The sequence below is a fragment of the Ailuropoda melanoleuca genome, chromosome 7, assembly GCF_002007445.2.
Source record: "Ailuropoda melanoleuca isolate Jingjing chromosome 7, ASM200744v2, whole genome shotgun sequence".
Taxonomy (NCBI): domain Eukaryota; kingdom Metazoa; phylum Chordata; class Mammalia; order Carnivora; family Ursidae; genus Ailuropoda; species Ailuropoda melanoleuca.
The window spans coordinates 72,897,447-72,922,967 of NC_048224.1; the positions used below are offsets into that span (position 1 = coordinate 72,897,447).

The 25,521-nt window shown below is 34.9% G+C and overlaps 1 protein-coding gene across 5 annotated transcripts in view; it reads right to left on the bottom strand.

Moving 5' to 3' along the window:
• N4BP2L2 (NEDD4 binding protein 2 like 2) overlaps positions 1-24,727 on the bottom strand; it is a 75,199-nt gene extending 50,472 nt beyond the window's left edge. For 4 of the 5 annotated variants that reach the window (XM_034665049.1, XM_034665048.1, XM_011223641.3 and 1 more), the window contains exons 1-6: positions 24,553-24,727; positions 21,776-23,037; positions 12,462-12,586; positions 9,531-9,619; positions 9,066-9,142; positions 5,714-5,860 (exon numbers count right to left, since the gene is read on the bottom strand). In XM_034665049.1, the coding sequence (XP_034520940.1) occupies positions 5,714-5,860; positions 9,066-9,142; positions 9,531-9,619; positions 12,462-12,586; positions 21,776-23,037 (1,700 nt within the window). In that variant the 5' untranslated portion in view covers positions 24,553-24,727. The remainder of the gene's footprint in view (positions 1-5,713; positions 5,861-9,065; positions 9,143-9,530; positions 9,620-12,461; positions 12,587-21,775; positions 23,038-24,552) is intronic. The other variant, XM_011223643.3, reaches the window with a different exon arrangement.
• Positions 24,728-25,521: the final 794 nt, after the last annotated feature.

Here is a 25,521-nt window from a genome sequence, read left to right on the forward strand (position 1 = left end):
CTGGAATTTCTTTCCTACTTTAAAAAAAAAAAGGCTGTATTGGTAATAATTTTTTAAAAGATGACTATGTTTAAAAGATAAAATGGGCTATAGTGAGGAGTATGTCTGAGCTGGATCCCAATTACATCTCTCCCCAGAGGAATTATGTTGGACAAATTTGCTTAACCCCTGTAGTTTTTGTTTCGTCTTTATAAACCCCTTGGATGACTGTTATGAAAACCTGAAGCCTGTTAACAATCACAATTACAACAGAGCCTGGCATTGACAGGCATTAAATAAATGGTGGCTACTTAAATGAACATTATTATATTCAGGCTTGCTGCTATTAAATCCTTATTGCTCATTGTAGCAGTATTGCACAATATGAAGCACTTGTAGAGGCTGAACTCAAAACAAGCTCTGCTTTCCTTCAAAATCACTCTGTTCTTTATTAGGGTGGATTGGAGAATCATGATGTTAACAGTGAATTCTACAAATACTGACTTGCCAACTACCACTTACCAACAAGTCTATCATCATGACGCTTAAGTATTATAAAATAATTTTTCTTGAATTCATACATCCAAGTACTATGTCATGTTTATGGGATTCTTAACTAATGAGTAACACGTTGTTAGACTTTTATAAATCTTTCCAGTACTTTCATATCTAAGTTCTAACTAAACAGCAGGGTCAGGAAACCAACTGCAAAGGTGCTAGTCTATAAATATAACATGGTTAATTAAATAAGGTTCCCAAGGAACAATGAGTACACTGAAATTAGGAGGGAAAAAGTTACCTCCATTTTTAGTCAGCCACTTACCATCTCACCATCTTCATTAAAAATATTATGCAGTTAAACAAGGATGGCTGAGTAGAAAATGGACAGAAGAAAAAGAAAATGTGTAAAGGAAAAGACTATGAAGAAACAAGAAACATGATTTCCAATACTATTAAGAAAAACAAAAAACAGAAAGAAAAAATAATAAAGGCAGAGGAAGAACCCACAATCCCTCCCCAAAATCAAATTTCATTTTGTTATACTAAAAAAACTTAAGAGTTCAGGATTATAACTGAAGAGACACTACCGACTTGTACAACTGTAATTAACAGTTGTAGATGAACCAACCCCAAGGGTAAAACTTTGATTTTATATGTCCTATCTGAGAATGCAGTTAAAACAGCAAAACAAGAAAATAATCCAAATAAAGTGTATTTCAATGGACTCTACTGAACTTGAACACAATTTAACCATGAATGAACAGATTATTATTTTTTTCCCTTAGTTACTAATAAGTTGAAAGGCAAAAAGCCCCTAGGTCATCTTAAAAATCTCTTAGTCTTCCCACTAATTTACAAAAATTTCAATTAAAAAAAACATTGAAATATTTTCAACTAGAAGACATTCCTGGATTAAGTCTTCAGTTACTCACCAAAGTAGGGGTAACGCTTGTTAATGTGACTGTGTCTTGTTCTAAGGTTAGGAGACAAACGGTAACTGTGTCCATGCTAAATAAAAGAATCTATTTTATTCGTACTTAAATTTAAGACAGCTTATTGTAGTTAAGGGGTCCTATACTGGGTAGTGTATTATAATATGTGAGTACTGCAATCATCACATCTGGAACACAACAAGGTTATCATTCAGAGAACAAAATTTGTTAAGAAAAAGGAGAAAGAAGAGATTATTTCTAATCTAAATTACTAAAATAAACTATTAAATGCACCCAAAATTTAAAATTTTCCAACAGACAGAGCCTTAGCTTGAGGCTCTCTTTTCAAAAAATTATTTGTGCTACCCTTCCCCCTTGTTTCTGTGCATAATTTGATAGTGACAATATGTTAAGAATTTCCACAGAAGATATATTAAAAATTAAGCTTACAAATGTATATTCTATTACAAAACTTATGCCTTTTAGTGTAGTCTAAATAAAGATATTGAATGTAAATGATAACCAATCTATTACAAGTTTTCTGAACCTAGCTGCAAACTTTTCAAAGTTTGCTCTGCAATTTACAAACCATATAAACAGTGAAAAATTTTTAGACTTAAGATACTTAGCAATTTTATAATTATAAACTTTTCAAGGTTTGCTCTGCAATTTACAAACCATATGTATAAAAAGTGAAATATTTTTAGACTTAAGATACTTAGCAATTTGAATCAACTGAATTGAATTAATTCAAATGTTGTTTTAAATATAAAAAAAGGAATCAGAAAAACACTAGAGAAAATCACTAATTACTCCTCCTTCAGGACTTATTTCATTCAACAAACTGAACAGTACCTTTGACCATCCTAAGGACATTTTAAGAAGAAAACTGATATACAGTGAGATCAATTATTTTAATAATACCTTAATCTTAAAAATAAAATAAAAACTGGTATGCCAACCTTAATTAGTAAAGAGAAAGAAAACCATCACAAAGGAGATATTCATTAACCTCTTGATATAATCCCTCCTTCCTCTGTAAATGCACAAGAATTACATCTAACAATTTTAATGGAAAAATTTTTATTTATAAATTGCAACCTATAAAATTTAACTTTAAAACCATGAACTCTATCTTTTTTCTGCTACCACCAAATATTTATTCTGAATGGTCACTGTAACACAACTAAACAATTTTTTGTTATGATTCTAGACTAAGGTGTTACTCTATTTAATGGGTTGCAAATGTTTAAACAATCTCACACACACACACTCACACACACACACACAAATCTTCAGCCCTAGTAACAAATTCTCAGTTAACTGCATTCATGTTAGAATACCACATAAAATTTCAATGCAGACTAGCAAACCTATCCGTCAAGGCACTAATATATAAACAACCACATTCCTTCAACATTTTCCAAAGAGAACACCACCAATTTTCTTTATAAATACTTAAAAAACCAGGCTTAGAAAATCAGACATTTCTGCAATAACAAAAACTTGAATGTGGTCAAAATAAGTATTTCATATCCTTTGAAATCATGAACTCTTTGCAAACTTACCTATACAGAAAACTAGAAAATTCCACAATCTGTATTAATTAGACAAGAAATAACCAAACTTCAAATACTTAAATCCACCCTATTGTTCCAACAAAATACAACCCAATCTTTTATAAACAATCTTACTTTAAAACAGACATAAAATATTAAAAAGTTAACATTTTCTATTAAAAAGGTGAATACTGAAAATAAAGATTATTTAAAAAGCAGTACCAAAAGTTCAACTTAATTACCACATTAAGTATTTTCACTAGCAGGATTATGACATACAGAAAACTATAAATCTGCCTATCAAAAAGGAAGTGATTTTTATACCAAGCCTATGAAAAAACAACTTAGGTTAAGTTGCATTCTGCTTAACTAAATGTATTTTATCTTAGTTAAATATGATGACTAATGCCCTGGTTATTTTTTGGGATGGAGACCAACTTAGAATGGGGCACAGCAACTGGGGGCTATTCCATTAAGAATATAACTGGGGGGAAAAAAAAACAGAGAATATCTGAATAAAAGAAAAATTTTGATGAAATATCTTTAATCAGTAAATGTCTTTGATTTTTTAAGATTTTTATAGATTTTAAATCGAAGCAATGACTTATAACTGATTTTGGTATCTTTTATTGCAAATTCATGCATTGTTATTGTTCAAAAAATAAAAATAAAATTAAACAGAATGCTAATGGAGGAACTATTAATTTAATATGCTTAGAGGAACTATTAATTTTGTCTTAAAAAAAAAAACCTTCAAAGTTTTTTAGAATGTCAATTTCCCTGCCTCAATATGGATTTATACCAAAAAAAAAATGAGCAATGATTAACGATCTGTGCATGATAATTTAAGTACTCAGAGTACTGAAAGATGAAGTTAATCCATAATAAAATCTGGAAATTTATTTCAGACTTACCGTCTAACATGAACATATTTCTTTATAATTTGTAGCTTTCAAAGGCAATTCTCTACTTCCTTAAAATAAATTTGGCTAATTGAGCATCTATTAATCAAAAAGTATAGATTCATAGCACTATTACTCCCAACAGTTTTATAAAAACAGAGGGAAAGGAACAGTCTACATCTAACAGTTGTTTCACCTGTTCCCAAATTAAATACTTCTGTACTATTTTCAAAATGAGCTAATGTACATAATAAAATACTGAAAAACACAAGCCTAAATACCAAGAAGACTTACTCTGAAACAAAACAATACATCAAAATAGTGGATGAAGAAAATGTGTATATGTATAGATATATATACATTTACACACAAAACATGAGTTAGCATATTTACTATATCATATTTAGTTAAGATGAATACACACAAACACACGTGTTAAACAAAATAAAGCAAAGTAATATCCACTCAAATGTAAACAGCAATGAATAGTACAAATAAATAGAAATCATATTCTTATCTCACTAAAGGCAATGTAATACAGACCTTGTTGAGAGTACTGTATTTACTTTTGAGACTTGCACTTAGTATTACTTAAAAACTAATATATAGATGTGGGAGAACATTTCAAGTAAGGTTGAAAAGAATAGCAAAAGATTTAAACAACATATGAGGAAAGATTACTAAATTTAGGATGTGCTGGGTTAGGAGAAACTTAATAGGCCATGAAATATTATCATGTAAAACATCTGAAGGATCATAACAGTATTTTTTTTTTTTTAAATAGCATGTAACTAGCTGGGGTTTCTTCCTTAAAAAGAGCAAATCAAAGATGAGGATGAATTACAAAATCTCAGAAATGAATTCCATCTCAGTTTTTAAATTTTAAGTGACAAAACACAATCTGATAAAGAAAACTATCCAATGACACATATAGTTGGTCTACAAAAAAACTGAGAACAGGAGAAATAAAATATCCTACCAGGCAAATCATACAATTAATGCTAAGGACCTGTCCAAAGTATTTTTGTATTAGAATTATACAGTGTTAAATAGAGAAAAGTGATATATTATCAGAATAAATTGAAAAGCTTTTTCTAAGTATACAGTGATTTCCCTATTTATCCATTCCAGAACTGGGGACTGTGGAGGGAAAGGGGATGGTTTGAGAAGTGTGATGAATATGGATACATTATATATTATGAATATGTATATTATGGAGAAAACCACCCAGGTGGTTGATACACCTACTGCTGTATAGCATTTGATGGAGAATTTAGCTAAGTGATATGCTAATTATAGCTTAGAAATATTTTTGTCATACAGATGAATTTTCAGAAACGTAATTTTACCTGTATAATGAATACAAATATCAACTGAGGTGCATGTATCAAGTATTTCTTATATATTTAAGGTAGTTAAGAAAAAATATTAATGTTTTATGAAAAGTTAGATTTAGGTATGAGCTATAAAACCACTCAACATTATCTACAAAATAGATACAATTAGTTTAAAATTCAGTTGTAGAAAAACTATTCTAGATCCTACCCACTCTAAGGTGTTTTCATAATAACCCAAGGGAATTACAACAAAAAATTATAAAAACATTTAAAAAACAATTTTATATATTTTTTATTTACACTTTAGGATTTAAACAACTTGCTGGGAACATCCTTTGTGAGGCAATATAGTCTTTTTTTTTAAAATTTGAAACTATTTAAACTTCAAGATAGGCTCACTAATTTTTTCAAGGGCAAGCAACAAATGTGTTAGCTGAAAATAGCCAGTTTAATGATTATTTGTAACAGAGACTTGATTATGTGAGCCTAGAGAGCCTCCCCACCTCTGTCTCCCCTGTGAAGGAGGAGGTCTTTGTGTGCTTTTGTGTGGCGGTTCCACTGAATTCATTACAATAGAGATGGACATTTCGTATTCATAACGATCCAACATCTGAGCAATCTTCTTTCGAGATACACCATGTTTATTCCTCCTACCAAAAAAGAAAAGGATTTTAATTCTTTAGAATGTATAGGCTTAGAGATTAAACTGTTTAAGAGACTACAGATTCTAAATTATATTTTACAAATAAATACTAAAAGATACATCTCATTCACATACATTTTAGACAAAAAAAATTTATACTGGCTCTCAAAAATTTCGACAATATTTTAAAAAGGTTTAAAGATACCATAAATCACAGCAAAATGTTAGCTGATAATATCCTCCTCACATAAAACTAACTACCAATTCACTAAACCATGGAGTTAAATATCCTCCTCACATAAAACTAACTACCAATTCACTAAACCATGGAGTTAATCTTCCCCCCTCTTTTAATAATAAAATCAAAGATTATGAGACAGGGTTTTGGGAATTACAGAGGAATTGAGTGGACTTCTAGGATTACAAAAATCAATAAAAAATATTTATGACTTTTCAAAATTATTTTAGGATACTTCCTATGGTATTTTTAAAATTTATTATCAATACCAAATAATTATTAAAGATAGAACAACTGGGACACATTTCACAATGCTGAGTGACAGAAACTAGACACAATGAACACACAGTGTATTTATACAAAGTTTTTAAAAAAAAATTAAACTATGGTGTTAAGCAAAATATGTTTTAGAAAAAAAGACACATTAAAAAAGAAAGAAAGAAAAAAAAAAGACACATTAAAGAGAAGGAAGTAACTACCAGGGAATTATTATTGGGAAAAGGAACTCAAGTAACTTCTGAAGTGCTGATAACATTCTTATAACATGGGTAACGGTTAAATGAATATTTGCCTTTACAAGAAATTTGTTAAGCTGTGTATTTATATTTTATGTATTTTTCTGTGCATTTAATTATGACAACAAAAAGTGGTTTAAAAATTATTCTTGACCCTCAAAAAATGTTTTACAATTTATTTTACCCTTGTAGTTCTCTATAACTTGACTTGGACATGGCAAAACACATAGGAACATATTTTACATTTAATGTTATAGTTCTAGATTTACTAATGCTAATTAATTTTTTCCAGAAAAGAGACACAAAGGAAATATTTAATTTTAAAACTATTGATGTTTATGTTAAAGATGAGAAGAAAACGCAAAAAGGACTAGAAGACAAAAAAAGAAAAAAAAGAGGGATCTCAAGTTGAAATTGGCAAGATACAACTAAATCTGTAAGATGTCAAAACTGATAAATTCCATCAATTTACAAAAAAATCTGTCAAACTATTCTACATATCAGTTAAGCTGACTTCATCTTGTGAAGTCAATTAAGAATTCTAATAAATTTCAACAGTCCCTCAAGCGTTAATGAAGCCTAACTGTATTTCATCAATTCATCTATTCTGCAGAACCCAAAAAGCTTTAGTTTTTAAACTTCTGTCTCTTTTACCTGAGGTGTATTATACACACAGAAGCAGACGAATAATCCTAGTTATTAATAAATCTATCCGTTTTACTCACATATGAACACATAGCACGCGAATCAGAAAGGGAAAAAAAGGGTAACCAAATGAATAAAAGAGAAAACGAAATTAGTTGAACATCATACAGAGAATAACATTTAAGCTGAAAGAGGGCAAGCTGAGGTGGGGGAAAAACTTTTAAAAAAAGGAAGTGATGGCTGCACAACTCTGTCAATATACAGCTGACCCTTAAACAATATAGGTTCGAACTGTGGCAGGTCCACTTATCTGCGGCTTTTTTCAGTAAATACAGTACAGTGAAAAAGCCACAGGTAAGTGGACCTAGGAGGGCACCGATGTAATGAGCACTGGGTATTATATGCAACTGATGAATCACTAAACTCTACCTCTGAAACTAATAAAACACTATATGTTAATTGACCAAATTTAAATAAAAAAATAAAAAGTAAATATAGTATAGTACTGTAAATGTACTTTCTCTTTCTTATGATTTTCCTAATAGCATTTTCTTTTTTCTAGCTTACCTGATTTTAAGAATACAGTATATAATACAGATAACATATGAAATAGGTGTTAATCAACTGTTTACATTATCAGTAAGGCTTCTGGTCAACAGTAGGCTATCAGTAGTTAAGATTTTGGGGGAATCAAAAGTCATCATCAAAAATGGACTGAAAAATCCATTATCTGTGCATTTTTGACTGTCCCAGAGGTCAGCACCACTAACCCTTGCATTGTTCAAGAGTCAACTGCACTGAAAACCATGAATTGTACACTTTTAATGCATAAAATGTAAGGTATGTGAATTACATTTCAAAGTAGTTACAAAAAGCAGAGAGGGAGAATAAAAACAAAGAAAGATAAAGAGTTGTAGGAAAACCAGTGACATGAGGGGAAAGGAATAAAGGTAAACACAAATAGAAAGCCAGGGTTGAAAGTAATAAGTGTCCACAATCCCTCACCACAAATTTTGAAAATTAAAATGGTCTGGAAACTCAGTTTTTTGTTGACTCATATGGCAGCAAAATCTAACCAAACCTGTACTCATTTGGCAGCACAATCTACTCAGAACGAGTATTAGATTATGTAGAATCTTTATCTAATTAGAGGACCAGTAGTGATTTGCCACAGAGAAAACAAGATGTGGGATTATAACATGCTGCTCCAAATTCTGCTAGGGGTATTATGATTATGTATATGTACCGTATTACCTTTCTATTAAAATAAACAAACAAAAACCATGAATTCTAAAACACACTGATTACAAGGATCTTGGATTATGAATCTACAGATTATGAATCTGTAGCAGTAAAGATGGAAAAGAGAAAGAAGATGAAAGCTCCAGGTAAAAAGGTGATGGGACCTAAAATGGTAAGAAAAGTTTGAAGGGCAATGCAGATAAGTGATCTACTCAAAACCGGAAGGAAAAATTCTAACTTTTCCCTCAAAGTGTTCTGGATCTCCACTAGCATTCAATAAACTATGAAACAATGTGGGGAATTTACATAAGAAAAAATTAACATACACACTTAACAAGGAAAATTTAATAAAACTGACCAAGGCAAGGTACCCCAAGAAACTTTTAAGTCAATTAAATTGAGTGACAGAAAGTGAGTAGTAGTCCCTATTCACAAATAGCAAACATATGACAAGCAAAAGCTAGTAAATAGTAAAGAAATTGACTGTGTAAAGGAGAAGAGAAAGAAAAAAAAGATAGAGACTCAAAAAAGTTTTCAAAGATAAGAATTCAAAAAAAATTTGAGTGCCTTACTTTTCTAATTCTTCAGGATCAAATTTCCACCAAGTTTCAGGTTCATGAAACTCTACTCTGTATCCTTTTCCTATGGCCTACACAAAGGAAAGGAAGAAAACAAAAACCCAGAGAATACTTCTTAAAGTAAAAAAGAAGTCAGATAAATAGAAGTTTCATTTAGACAATACTTCTAAATTTGTTCGACCAAGAAACATTTTACTTTTAAATAATATGGTTCACAAAAATGTAAGGACCACATAACTGGGCAATTCCGAATTACTGTCTTCAAGGCAAAACAAACAAGATGAGCATATTTCTTAGTAAGTACCATTCCCAGTTTTTTAAAAACTAAGCTAACGAACACACCTCTTTAGAAAACAGGGACAAATGTTTATGTAATGATGATCAAAGTAACCAAAATTTCAGAATATGAAAAAATTGGTAAGAATAAAATATTAAAACACTCTCATATCACATATTTACCATTTCCACATAGGGTTTCATTTCCCAAGCTTGTGTATTAGTGTTGTCTATTATAACTGGAGATTTCCCCTGATTGATAGCTTGTTTTGCTGAAATAAAAAATAAATTTCAAAAACAAAAACCAGAGAACTATTAGATTAAGATATACAAAATAAAACCTAAACATTCATTAAGAAATTTTCTACATCTCTATACTTAAGATTAAAACTATGCAATCTCTTGAGTTAGTGTGGTGAACAACAACAACAAAAAGGACCCCACTAGATTAAAAGGGAATTAAGAGACATAACCACAGGTAATGTGTCTTTTCTGGACCAGATGCTGGTTTTGACAATGACATCTGGGGAAAAATATTTTGTTGAATTCACTAAGGAAGCCTTTAGTCTAGAGCTAACTTTGACTTACAGGAAATATAAGAACAAGTTACTCTGAATACAGTCTGAGTATGAAAAGAGGTGAGTGTTTATTGACATGAAAAGATGAAGACTATAAATTGAAAATGGCAAATTATAACACAGTATGTAAGTATGACCTTATTTTGGTCAAAATAGAGAGATCCGGGAAAAATTACTAAATATCAAAAGTGGTCACCTGAGGGTAACGGGAATATCAGCAATCTATGTTTATCTGTATTTTCCAATGTTCTACAATTATAAATAATGCTTCTGAAATAAGAAACTCATATACCAAGTAGCTAACTACCACAGTTCAACTGACTTTGTTAGTATTTTTTAGGACAAGAATTCTCAAATTAGGAGCTGGGATCACATGGAAATTTTCTGAACTACATCCTCCTATCCCTTTGCCATCTCTTCCCCCATGAGGTAAGAATCACTGCCACAGTGAGTGAGCCACTGTTAACAACAGGAGTGTGTGTACCCCTAAGTGTAAAGAGACAAGAAACATAATTAAGAAACTACAATAAAATTAAAAAGGCTGAGGCAAAAGGCAATGATATGGAAGTTTTGTTGGTACTTAGAGTTCAAAACACTAAGTTCTATATAATGAAAACACTTATACGGATGTCTAAGGGCAGACAGAATTCTAAAGGTTAGTTAAGTAATAATGACCATGGTAGACTATATATTTGGGAGAAGATGTCTCTAACTACCTAAAGAAATTTAGAATTTGGAACATAAATAGGGTATCAAGATCATCTTACATTGCTCTATCCCCAATCATAAATGGTGATCCAATATTTCATTAAAAAAAAAAACTTACTAAACTAATCCTCTTAATGTCTAATAATTGGCTGGTACCTCTAAAGAGTTATATTCTAGAAGAGAGGCTTAATAATCAAATTAAATATCTGATTTGCAGGAATGGGGGGATTATCCTCTTTCCATGAAAAATCATCATGCGATACCACACTCCAGGGTACTCCAGGAGGAAAGAGTTCCTAAGTAAATAATGTTTGAATACCCTAATAACAAGAGTCATTTCTTAAAACAAAATAACCACCATACTCTAAGAAACAGAAGGACACCTCAGAGAGGTTTTTAATTTATAGGTGTTCTAACATGAATTTAGATTCTTCTAATAATACACATGAAGCAGACAGAGATTCCCAGAATGGTTACCGGCATTTAAAACAGTTCAGTATCTGTTAAAAAGAGAAATTTAGCCCTAAGTAAGTCATGCTTATAATTTTCAAAATGTCCAATGATCGCTAGTTATCATTACCTTGGAAAAATTTATGCTATACTGACAATAAAACCAGAAGTTTATCTAAACACCATTTTTTATTCAGCAAGTATAACTCACATAGCATAAACATTTTAATGTAATTATTCTAGACTGGTATTGCAAAGAGAAAAAAAATGTCCCATACAAACAAATTTCACAGTCCACCAAAGGTATACCGTCTCTACCCACTGCCTTTATTCATTTCACTCATCACCTACTACTATTCTCCTTAACTTTAGTCCAATAACTCCAAACATCTTTTGGAATTGTAATACCATCATTACTTGATTTACACAGTAATGTTCTGTGACATAATGTTCTGTAGAGAATCCCAGAGTGTCACAGAACCAATACTAGGAAATAATCTTATAATCAAGCTTATTTCACATTAAACTTTTTACTCAAAAATATCCTCACTGAAATTCCCTACTGGGAAAATTGACAATTAAGAAGAAAAGCATTCGGGGTGCCTGGGTGGCACAGCGGTTAAGCGTCTGCCTTCGGCTCAGGGCGTGATCCCGGCATTATGGGATCGAGCCCCCACATCAGGCTCCTCTGCTGGAAGCCCGCTTCTTCCTCTCCCACTCCCCCTGCTTGTTCCCTCTCTCGCTGGCTGTCTCTATCTCTGTCAAATAAATAAATAAAATCTTTAAAAAAAAAAAAAAGAAGAAAAGCATTCATCCTGTTTTTCCTGTATAAACTGCACTTTAGGACAACCCTAGTTGCTATTTCTAGGTGAAAAGATCTTCATTACAGAAGAAATCTAGCATGGAAGGAATGTTAGACCTAAAAAATCACCATTTTGCAACCTTTAATGACAAGTCTCATTCAGGAAATAATTCACTGTTGGATAAAACCATTAGACATAAGGTTGATAAGGAACTTGATAATGAAAGGAGTAGGCTGTCCCTCTGAAGCTATTAATCAATCTTACTATCACTAAAACTGGGACAACCAGAAATATGCTTACCAAAAAAATAAGTTGAACCTAATAAATCCTGTCTAGAACTAATTCACTTTTTACAATTTACAAAATATACCTATCTAAATTCTCTAAACACAGCCTTGATCAAGTAAGGCAAGTATAACTATCATTGCTTCTAATTGATGAAAAAATTGGTCTCAACACTATTTAAGTGACTTGCCAAAGTCATTCAGCTGGTAAAAGTCAAGTTGAGAATAAAAACTCAAGTCTTCTGACTCCTAGCCAAATATTACATCCCAGAGACTTGGCCCAAAACAAACCTCTGTTCTGGTTCCAGTCATGGGCATCACCAAGTTGATTAACATTATACCTGTACCCATCTTGATGATGAAAATAGTCATCAGTGCTGAACACAATGCCATCACGACTCTGACCAAGCAGAATTCTGTTAATGAAAGAAATCATAAGGCGCCATTTATAAAATATATAACCATCAAAGATAAGCCACACAGGAAAGGTTATTAAATGAATCTCTGGTACTTACCTGTAAGTATATTGCAAACAGAGTAGCACAGGAGCTGAACCTTAAAAAGTTTTCAGATTTCAAATGTAACTTCACACTTAAATCTACACAAATACAACCAGTAACAAAAACTTTTTAGGTGGCATTTGTACTAAGTGGCATTTGTACTGCCAATTTCTAAAAACACTCTTCAACCAACCCCAAAATTATGTCAACTATTATCTGTGTTTTAACTTTAGTGTATTTGTATGTGGTGTCTAAAATTGACTAAATTTAGTGTAATAAGTAACCTAAAGGGCAAATAATTCATCTGGGGAAAACTCTATTTGACCTAAGACAGCTTTACTAAACTCATTTCCACAAAGCACAAACATGTATGACCTAAAAGTGGAAGTCAGAAATAGCGTGAGATTTAAGGTTATGAAATAATCTGTGATCCTCCAAAGCATAATCAAACTTTAAAACTGCTAAGAGATTAAATTACTAAGTGAAGTCAACTGTTAAACACTAAATAAAGAACACACTCTTCACAATAAGCCAATGATAATCAAACTTCATTCTCACAATATGATACTACCTTAAATTTCTAAGCACAGATTAACTAGTGTTCAGATTGTCAGAGAATTCCCAAAACTCATGAATGAGACTGGGGGTATGCTGAGAAAAGGTAAAAACACAGTAAGAGAATAATCTGGATCCAACAATAACAGGAATGTTTTGTTGGTTCTCTCCTGCCCACTCAGCCATTAGGCAACTGAATATCATTCTATAATTTTTTGAGAGGGAAAGGAAGTGTAAAGTGGTAGAAGGGATTGAGAATACAAGAGTATTGCCATGGGATGATTCAAGAATACATACCCTCTAATTCAAAGGAATAAGAAGGACTTTGACTTTTAAATATAAACCTGTCTCTCCTTTCCTCAGCTTATTATAAAATTGTATACAGGCATACCTCACAGATATTGCAGGTTCAGTTTCAGACCACAATAAAGTATCACAATAAAGGAAGTCAAAATTTTTTGGTTTCCCAGTGCATAAAAGTTATTACTAAAAAAACAATCTATACACCTCAATTCAAAAATATTTTATTGCTAAGAAATGCTAACCATCATCTGGGCTTTCAATGAGTTGTAATCTTTTTACTGGCAGAGGGTCTTGCCTCGATGTCTGTGGCTGTGGCAATTCCCTAAAATAGGACAATGACGTTTACCCCATCCACTGACTCCTCCTTTCCTAAACAATTTCTCTGTAACATGTGATGCTGTTTAATAGCATTTAATTCACAAGAGAACTTCTTTGAAAATCAGAGTTAATCCTCTCAAACCCTGCCACTGCTTTAGCAACCAAGTTTATGGAATATTCTAAATCTTTTGCTGTCATTTCAACAATCTTTACAGCATCACTAGTGGACTCCATCTCAAGCAACCACTTTCTTTGCTATCCATAATAAGCAACTGCTCAAGTTAGATCATGAGATTGCAGCAATGCAGTCCCATCTTCAGGCTCCACTTCTAATTCTAGTTCTCTTGCTGTCTCCTCCACTGAAGTCTTGAACCCTTCAAAGTCATCCACGAGGCTGGCATGAACTTCTAAACTCTTCTTCATATTAATATTTTGCCTTCATCCTATGAATCATGAATAATCTTAAGGGCATCCAGAATGGTGAATCCTTTCCAGAAAGTTTTCAGTTTACTTTGCCCAGCTACATCAAAGAATCACTATGTATGGCAGCTATAGCCGTACAAAATGTATTTCTTAATAATAAGACCTGAAATTCAAAATTACTCCTTGATTCATGGACTGAAGAATGAATGTTGTGGTAGCAGGCATTTCTTCTACATCTCCACCAGAGCTTTTGGGTGACCAGGTGCATTGTCAGTGAGCAGTAATATTTTGAAAGGAATCTTTTTTTCTGAGCCATAGGTCTCAATAGTGGGCTTCCGATATTCAGTGAACCATGTTGTGAACAAATATGCTGTCATTTAGGCCTTGTTGCCCCATTTATAGAGCACAGGCAGAGTACATTTAGCATAATTCTTAAGGGCCCTAGGATTTTCAGAAGGTAAATGATCACTGCCTTCAACTTAGTCACCAGCTGCATCAGCCCCTGAGAAAAGTCAGCCTCCATTGAAGCTAAGGCATTGACTTCTCCTCTCTAGCTATGAAAATCCTACATAGCAACTATTCCAGCAGAAGGCCATTTGTCTACATGGAGAATCTGTCATTTAGTGTAGCCACTTTTGCTGATTATCTTAGCTAGATCTTCATTAATTATCTCAGCTAGATCTTGCTGCAGCTTCTACACCAGCACTTGCTGTTTTTCCTTGTACTTTTATGTTACGGAGGCGGCTTCTTTCCTTAAACCTCATGAACCAACCCCTGCCAGCTTCAGGCTATTCCTCAGTAGCTTCCTCACCTCTCTCAGCCTTCAGAGAATTGCAGAGTTAGGGCTATGGGTTAGGCTTTGGCTTAAGAGAACGTTGTGGCTGGTTTGATCTACTATCCAGACTATTCCAACTTTCTCCATACAAAACAAGGCTATTTGGCTTTCTTATCATCTGTGTGTTCACTGGAGTAGCACTTTTAATTTCCTTCGAGAACCTTTCCTTGCACTCACAACTTGGCTGCCTGTTTGGCTCAAGCCTATCCTGACTTTTGGCACGACTTCCTCACTAAGCTTAATCATTTTCAGCCTGTGATTTAAAGTGAGAGATGTACAGCTCTCCCTTTCACTTGAACACTTTAGGCCATTGTAGGGTTATTTATTGGCCTAATTTCCATATTGTTGTGTCTCAGGGAATAGGTAGGCCTGAAAATAGGGAGAGATGGGAGAACAGCAGGTTGGTGGAGCAGTCAGAATACACATAACGCTTATCAATTAAGTTTGCCATCTTACTGTATGGGTGCAGTTCATAGCACCCCAAAACAACTACAATAGTAACATCAAAGATGACTGATCACGGATCACCATAACAGATATAATAAAAAAGTCTGAGATATTGTGAGAATAACCAAGTAACATGCTATTGGAAGAAAGGAGCCAAAAACTTGCTTGTCACAGGGTTACCACAAACCTTCAATTTGTAAAAAGTGCAGTTATCTGTGAAGTGCAATTAAAAAAGTTATGCCTGTATATTTTATGATAAAAGTAAAATTGCATATACAAAAATAAAAAAGATTTAAACATGCATTTCCACTTACAGAATTACAGTTCAAATTATTTCAAGTGAAGCAAATAAATGGTTAAGTTGTTTGTTTGCAAAGCTAGAGTCGGATTTCTTTCTTAAGCCGCCATAATTTTTCCAAAATATGCCACCTAACATATTTGGGACCTTATTTTTTATACAGATAACCTAGAATATAAAACTGCTGCAGTATGAGGCACCTGGATGGCTCAGTCGGTTAAGCATTCAACTCTTGATCTCAGCTCAGGTCTTGATCTCAGGGTTGTGAGTTTAAGCCTCGCAATGAAAAAAAAATATGCTACAATATTAGCATTTCAAACCAAAGCTCAATCACCTACAATGATTCTGATCATAATCAACCTTATGACACCTAATTATATTTAAACTACCAGAAAACCGATACCATCTTTCTTAAATACCCTGTTTCACTTTTTCCACTCTATTACTTTATTAGCAGTGATTTTTCAGATGTTAGTAATACCATACTACCAAGAGCAGAGTAGCTTTTGTATCCAAGGAATGTTTTAACCTCCAAAAAGGTGGGGATGGGGGAGGCATGGAGAGAGAGGGTAGGAGATAGCACATCAATTTACATCATTAAACCAAGTAAACATCAAACATGAATAAACCCCTATGAAGAGCACCTTAAATATATAAATCATAATTAGAGCAAATAATTTTAGCTTAGAGAGAGACTTTTTCCTTCCAGGCTGTTCATGCAGATTTTTAAAATTCCCTGAATTATCTCACACTATGAAGCTTTATTTTGGGGATTTATATTAAAAAAATACTTATCATCAATTTAGATATATCTGATGTCATACCAACCATCTGAATCAAAGATAGATTACTTAGGAATATTAGTATTTTCAAAATTCTTGTAGTTAGATTCTATTAAAACTCTCACAAGCTAAGTAAGGTATTAAAATGAATTCTCCAAATATCAAAACATAGAAATCTGAAAAATGAAGTATTTAATTTAAAAAAATCAGATATGGACACACTCATTACTTGATTGGCATTTTTTCAGAATGTCTATCTTTTTGAAAATTTACTATATGACAAGCATTTTACATATATCTATGACTCCACTTAATATTCATAACAACTTTGCTAATTTGATATTTACAAATCCAGAAAAAGAAAATGATTTCAGAAATTGGGCCACCAGAGTTACACAGCTGCGTGGGACAGCCAAAACCAATGGCTTACAATGATCCCTGCCTCCTGGTATTCACACCCTTATATAATCCCTTCCTCTTAACTGTGGTTGGGAGTCAGTGACTAGCTTCTAACTAATAGAATATGGCAGAGTTGACAGAATGCCACTTCTGAGATCAGATTACAGAAAGAGAAGAGAAAAAAAAAAGGCTTCTGTCTTGGGCTCAGAGCTGGCTCACTTTGTCTCATCACATGCTATGTGGACAGCAGTCCAAGGAGCAAAGAACCAAGGGAGGTTTCCAGCCTATATACAGCCAGCAACTGAGGGCCTCGACTTAAGAGCTCACAAGGAACTAAGTCTTGTTGACAACCTCGAGAGAGAGATCTTCCAAGCAGATCCACTCCAAAATAAACCTTCAAACCAGAACAGAGCCCTAGCCAACACCTCAATCACAGCATTGTTAAAGACCTGACCCAGAGGCACCTAGACAACTGCACACAGACGCCTGTCCTTCAGAAACTGTGAGATGATGTTTGTTGCTTTAACTCAGTTTTTAATAAGGTAATTTGTTACACAGCCAGAGAGATAACTAACGCGGTCTGTGCTTATGATTCTTCACTGAAGTCAGGTAAGTGAATCCTGTTCCTTTTTTTTTTTTTAATAATAATATTTTTTATTATATTATGCTAGTCACCATACAGTACATCCCCAGTTTTTGATGTAAAGTTCCATTCTTCATTACTTGCGTATAACACCCAGTGCACCATGCAATACGTGCCCTCCTTAATACCCATCACCATGAATCCTGTTCCTTAACCCTGTTTTGAGAACCCTATTTCCCCAAATGGCCCGTTATGACAGTTAATTTTCATAGTTTATTTTCATTTTTTCATACTTTATTTTTACAATTTCTATGAACTGTACATTATTTTATGACATCTATGTGCATTTGCAAAGAGAAGTGATTTTCCCCAAAAAATCTGAGCAGAACTGACACTTCATGAACCTTTACCTCCTTATTTACTGAACGGCCCTGCATACCCCTATCCCAAAACCACTTTACTGGGGCACTTCACTCTCTAAACACTCCTTAAATTAAGAATAGAGATCTACATAAGAAAAGGTCAATCTTTCCTCTGGAGTTTAAACTGAGATCTTCTCCAAAAGCAGGGAGGAAAAAAAAAAATTTCTTCCCATTTCTCTTTAAACTGTAATTTTTTATGGCTGCTATAACAAATTACCACAAATTTGGTGGCTTAAAACAACAGGCATTTACTGTATTATAGTTCTGAAGGCCAGAAGTCTGGAATCAGTTCCACTGCACTAGAATCAAGGTATAAGTAGGATGATATTCCTCCTGGAAGCCCCAAAGGAGAATCTGTTTCCTTGCCAAATTTTCCAGCTTCTAAAAGCCACCTGCATATCTGGGCTCATGGTCCCTTCCTCCACCTTCAAAACCAGCAGTGTAACATCTTCTGTCCTCTCTGAAAGTGCTTCAATGTTTATCTCTGATCAACTCCCAACATTTTGCTAATATAATAATGAAATTAGTGGCCTGTTTCTGAAAATACATTTACTCACTGTTGAAATCAGTACAGTAGAAGAAATTCATATTAGGTAAAATATTTTAGGTTCACCCTTTCTCCTCATATGAACAGGGTATACGAATCTAGCCAAATCTATAGCCCAGACTCCTAGGAATGACACCCAACGCTTGATCCCTGAATAGTCCTGTGTCCAACCACAGACTCAGAGGATTCTGTTTAGCTGATGCCAATTACAAAGGTAAAATTTCACAGCTAGAAATTGTTGAATTCTGCCTGAAATGAACCTTTCATCAAAGCGCTGTCGGTCTGCCTAAAAGGACAAAGAGCTAGCACTTTCACATACCAACGAAGGTGTATGAACTGTTTTGCACTAGCTTACTCATACTTAAAGTCTGTAGTTGCGTTAGAATTTAACCTAAAACTTATTTCATTAAAATCTATTAGCAACTTTGTGGGTAAACAATTAAGTAAAAACTTAGTAATGACAAGTACTATATGAGTTCAGAAGGATTACGGAGGACTGAGATGATAAACCAAAACCTCAAAAAGCAGAGCCATTTGAGAGAACCTTTGAGTAGAGTCCTGCGAACAATGAATGAACAAGTGTTATGTCTCCTGCAGTGGAGGGTAGGTGCTAGTCCAAGTGCAGAAGGACATGAAGACGAAGATGTGGGTAAGGACTAAATTAAGGAAAAAGAGGGGCGCCTGGGTGGCACAGCGGTTAAGCGTCTGCCTTCAGCTCAGGGCATGATCCCGGCGTTATGGGTTCGAGCCCCACATCAGGCTCCTCTGCTATGAGCCTGCTTCTTCCTCTCCCACTCCCCCTGCTTGTGTACGCTCTCTCCCTGGCTGTCTCTATCTCTGTCGAATAAATAAATAAAATCTTTAAAAAAATAAATAAATAAATAAATAAATTAAGGAAAAAGAGGACTTGAAATACTACCCCCAAAGAATCTGAACTTTAACCTCCTATACTCATTACCACACAGCAATACTAAACAATGCTATCTTTTAATTTAGTGCCCCAAATCAGCCCAACTTGGATCTACCAAATCTTTACTCCTTTCTTTCTTCAAAGCTCATTTTGAAAGCTAACTCCTATATAAAGTCATTCCCCACCACAGAAGATCTGGCTTTCTATCCCGTCCCAACCAACCAATCTTACTTCATTCAAAACGTGGTGATCTGAACAGGTACTCTTGCTTCTTTAAACAAGCTCCCGAAAGTCAGGAGACAGGTATAGGCCACGCAATTCAATAGACATTAAAGTGAAGAAGCAGGGAAGAAACACGCTATAATTTACATCTCTAGTTTGACCTCCTACCAGTTCTTGTAACTTCTCCCAAGTCCTTTAACCTGAACTTCATCTCTTTAAGCCTCTGCTCCTTCTATGAAATGAAAATAACGCAACCCATCTTACAAGATTTTTATATATGAAAGTACTCTATAAACCAAAATCATGATACAAATGGTAGTTACTACTATAGCTTCCATTCTTGTGACATACATCTGATTCCTCAAATATACATATTACATATAATCACCTCTATCATCTCCCACTACAATTACGTCTCCTTGAAATTCTATTGGAATACCACTACTTTATTCACCTTCAGTTTCAACATACCCCAATGTTGTTCCAAATCTAATCTTTCTTTCTTACATTTATTCTAACCCACACATATGCAGGTGACCCCAGCTAGGAGATTCCTTCACACAATTTCCAAATTTCAACTATTTCTTTCCTCTGATATTGTATTCTAAATCTAGGAGACTACCCATGTTTGTGAGACACCACTCTTAATTTCTATCATTTCTAAAGAGTTGAAATTTCACCTTCTCTACAAAATCTTCATTAAAATAAGAAGAAGAGGGGCGCCTGGGCGGCTCAGTTGGTTAAGCATCTGCCTTCAACTCAGGTCATGCTCCAGCGCCCCCTCCTTGTCTGGCTCCCTGCTCAGCAGGGAGTCTGCTTCTCCCTCTCCCCGCTAGTGCTCTAACTAAATTTTTAAAAAAACTTTTTTTTTTTAAAGATTTTATTTGTCTGAGAGACAGAGCACATACACAAGCAGGGGGAGTGGCAGGCAGAGGGAGACGCAGGCTCCCCACTGAGCAAGGAGCCTGAAGCAGAACTTGATCCCACGACCCTGGGATCATGACCTGATGGAAGGCAGACACTTAACGACTGAGCTACCCAGGCGTCCCAATAAAAAAAAATTTAATTTGATTAAAAAAAATAATAAAATAAGAAGAATCAAAATGCAAGGACCTAAATTTAAATTCATTTACAAACTTACAATCTAGCTTGAAATGTATCATAAATTTAATCTTTCTTCAATATATTGCTTCTGAAGAAACTTTTGTTTAGACTGTTTTGCAAGTAAATATAAAACATTTACATAACGGTTCTTTGGACTTTTTTTATCCTCCCTGGAAGACATCAAACAGTTTTCTTTTTCTACTGATCTGGCATAAATCTTGAATCATCCTACAAAAACTGCAAGTAATTTGATTTGCTTTTCTTTGTACTATTTTCACAACTGCACAAATGAATTCAAGTGCATCAATATTCTTTTTAAAAAATGCAAGCAAAAACAGGAATTTGAAACATTTTGTCATACAATAAAACATAACCAATTCTAACTCCATTTAACTCAAGTACTGCTCACTTCAGACTCCTTACTTAAAGAAATAAGAAAAGAGTTCCCTCTGCCAAAGGTATGAACACAGCACAGTGCTGAAAACAAACTCACACCTCCTTTTCCTTGGTTTATCACATTTGCTTCTCACAATCATTCCAGAAAATTAAGTATTACCCTTTCTATTAACAGATAGCAAAACTTGTCCAAGGCCATGAAGTTTGAAATAACTGGGTCAAAAGCCCAAATCTTCCAACCCTGAGTCCAGCTCTTGTTGGATAACAGACTCAAAAAGGGAAGGCCAGGACAGTTCTCAAATAGCGTTTACTTACATCACTGTCATAATTATACATGGTGTATCTATTTTTAAAACCCTCAGCAGAATCTTTACATGCCAATTCTCCTTTCCTCCATCAGAAAACATCTTTTTAAATATTTACAGTCAGATGTCATTCTCAAGTGTAACAAATTAAAGACTTTCTACTAGAAACAGGAAAGCATTTGTCATTGATGACTACTATCATCTATGATTTTTAAGTAATGAATTATCAAGCATTCACTTGGTATCCTTTACTTACCGAGACAACGTTGTTTTCCCAGAACCAGGCAAACCTCTTAAAAGAATAAGTAACTTCTGCAATTTATTTAATTTTTCCTCTTGAAACTGCTGGTTCATAAGCCTGTCTGTTCCACCATGTTTGTCCACAGAAGGATCTTTCCAACATCCTTCCCTGGTTTCACAGAAACCATTACTCACATATCTATCTTGCACACTGTAGCCATTTGTAGAGGAAGGATCTCTACTGGTATTCTCACTACAGTCAATATAGTCATTGTTCTGATCAAAAGTCAAACAATTCCAGTTTATGTGACAACTATTTACATAATACCCATTTTGATGCTGAGACCCATCTGGAGCATGGAAAATATTTGATGGTGGATTTGGTGGAGCACTGAATCTTTGCATATTTAAATGATAATTAAAACTGGGAGGAGGAGGACACTGGGGTACTATAAAAGAATGCACTGATTGCCATTCAGGCCTGAAGGAAGTTAAGGAATCCTCACAAAATGCAGGTATTACTTGTCCATTACAAGGATATTTGCCTGGCTCATTCTCCATGTGCTGTTCGTAACCACAATGTGACTGAAGAACATTACTAATATCTCTTTCTTTTCCTTCTTCCGATTTTAAAAGCTCATTATTATGGTCCTGATAATACGTAGTAAGTTTTTCCTCAGAGGGTTCGGGTTCTTTACAACTGCCTTCCAAATCATCTTTTTCATTTTCAAGCTCTTCAATTTCCTTGTAAAACTGGAATAATTCATTGTCAAGCTCCGATTTTTTGGAGTTGAATTTCTGTTTCTGTTCTCGTCTTCCTTTGCCATCTATACCACTGATCGCATCTGAGTGATTTCCCCTTTCATTACATTTCTTCTTCTCAGGGGGTTTGTAAATGGGTCCTATAAATGCTTTACTTGTGCTATATATCTCATCATCTGTGGATACCAATGCAGGACTTGCACCCTGTAAAATTTGTGGATCAATGGATTCAATTACATCTGATCTATTATTACCAGGCATCTCACCATGCACAGGTTTCACCGAGTCTGTACTTTTGGTTTTGTCCTCCTGAGGAAAACTATGTCCTCTGACATCAACAATGGTCACAGGGACCCAATCATTCCCAGTTTTCTCCTGGATTCTGTGAAAATTAGCACTACCATGATGGGAAAAAACATACGGCTCTTCAGTTGACTTCAATTTTTTATAGCATGGTTCACCTGTTAGTTCTTCACCATGATCCAAGGATTTCGCTTCAATTTCACCATAAGGCATCTGAGGAGCAAATAAATCATGTAATTAATAGGTAATATTTTAAAAATCTAAACAAAAGTGTTTCAGAAACAAGAAAACAGAAAAGACATTTAAATGGTAAATTTTCCCAAAATTCAAAAATTACAAAATTGTAATTTTGTAACCACTTACTATTTAAGTATTGTTATAACAATGATTTTGGGAAGGGGCCTCACTGAAGGTAAGTAAATATCTTTTTTTAAAAAAGGATATATCTCATATTTAATCCAAATGTTGCATTTTTTATAGATTGTATTTATTTATTTGTCAAAGAGAGAAAGCACAAGCAGGGGGAGCAGCAGGAAGAGGGAGAAGCAGGCTTCCTGCTGAGCAACCAGCCCCTATGGGACTTGACCCCAGGACCTGATCATGACCCAAGCTGAAGGCAGGCACTTAACCCACTAAGCTACCCAGGCATCCCTAAATGATGCCCTTCTGAACTTAAAGAACTTGAAGAATTTAAAGGAGTTTGGAAGATTGAATCAATAATATATATTTTGATGATATAGATACACAACTGTGTACTAAGATGGAGAGTAAATACACCAGCCAAACTGACACCTATCCAAACTGGTTGTGATAAATGTCTTCATAAACTCTTACTGTTTAAAACCAACACGTCCTTCGGAGTAAATGGATCTGGCTCCCAAATCTCAGAATCTCCTCAGCAATCAAACGTTAGATACTGAAATGCCAAACTTTACAGACCCTACTCCTGTGAATAGCTAAAAGTGGTTTCCAAATGGGTGTACTGCATTAATTTAAAAGAAAAAAAAAATAACTTCAGTTGCACTAAGAATGACTCAAATATGTCATATTATGTTTAGAAATCTGGCAACTCCCCTAATCAGCGCGTTCATCTTTTCCACACTCTGTCAATCTCAAAGATAAATTCCCCTTCCCTTAAAATTTTTTAGGGGCCCTCAAAAGTGCAATCCCAAACGCTGTTTTACTCAATACTTCATCCTGCCCTCTCTCAGGTATTCCTCCAACAGGACATAATAAGAAAAGGGCAAAAAAGACGAACTAGACAACAACAACAGGTAGGCCCATCGAAACTGAAAAAAACAAACCAACCTGTAAAGAACGCCGTCCCATCGGAAACGCCCCCCCCCGCCCCCGGCCCCGGCCTCCGACCACCTCTCAGCCTCTCATTTCCTCATTCGAAATACTATAAAAGTGTCAAGGAACAGCAAGGAGGTTGCATTAATAGAGCGTGGCCTATACACAACCTGAGTCCCCTGGCCTCCTGACCTCCAAAGAAGGTGGCCCGGGCAAAAGTGCGTCACCCAGTTTCTTTCTCCCAAAGGAGACATGTTCAGGTTCTGTCTTGGAATTCAAGAGATATATCCTAGACTCAAAGGTTCACTCCGGTCTTCCACGTTTACGGCTAATCAAAAGGGTCCAGCCAAGAGCATACAAGAAGCCAAAAAAAAAAAAACCGAAAAACGTCACCACCACTACCACACCCTTACTTAAAATGGGGTGTTTACTTACCTTACACTACATTGACTTTACCTCCCAATAAAATCGTGGTCTACAAAGACACGAACATCTGAAAAGGTGAAAGAACACGCAAACACCACCCCAAAGCACAGAGGAACTAAAATCCAAGCCCTCAGCATCTGGGTAACTGCACCGCCGTACGCAAGATGGCTGCCACCTCACGGTTACCCCGGCAGGAATTACAGATTTGCGCTCGGCATTGTGGGAACTGAAGTCCGGCGTTCTCACTGAGCCTGATAACCTTAGGGCTCGAAGACTGGGTCTCCCAGAATCCATTGCGTGATAGACGCGGTAGCGATAACCAACGTAAACCGCAGCTAGTTCCTAGATTCGAGCTGGGAAGTTATTTACAACTGTCAACTTTAGCTAAAAAAAGGCAGCGACCTACCTGCGATTCATCCGTAAAGGAAAAGAGACCATGAGTCCCTGACACCCCAAACAGATACATAAGCCTCTCTCAGTGCGTGTTTTTAAGACTTTCTAGGATACAAAGAATCAGATTTTTTAAACGGGTCTCAACATTTGGTATCATCAAGCAGGGTTGCTGGCGTTTCTACGAAAAACCACTCAGGAATTTCAGGCTCACGTTCTTCTACCCATGGAAACAAGCACCGCAGCAGAGCCTTAAGTACTTATGAGAAAGATTTCGTATCGTAACTGTGTTGTGTTTTGTTTTGAGAAAAAAAGACCAAATTGCTGAGCTTTCGCACTTGAGTCAATTTGTCATAAGCACTTAGAACAGAAGCTGGTTTTTAAAAAAAAGTGCGTGTCTGTTAATTAGAAATATTAAACAACAACAACAAAAAAACCGAACAACTTGGCAATCCTCAGCTCAGAGCCCCATCTCTCTTCCCACCACTTCCCCACACTCTCTAAGCCCGCTCCCTCCCCTGGATTTTTTCCTGGCACTACAAGTAAACTAATGTCTTCGTATCGGAAGCAATCTTTCTGTTGTGGTAG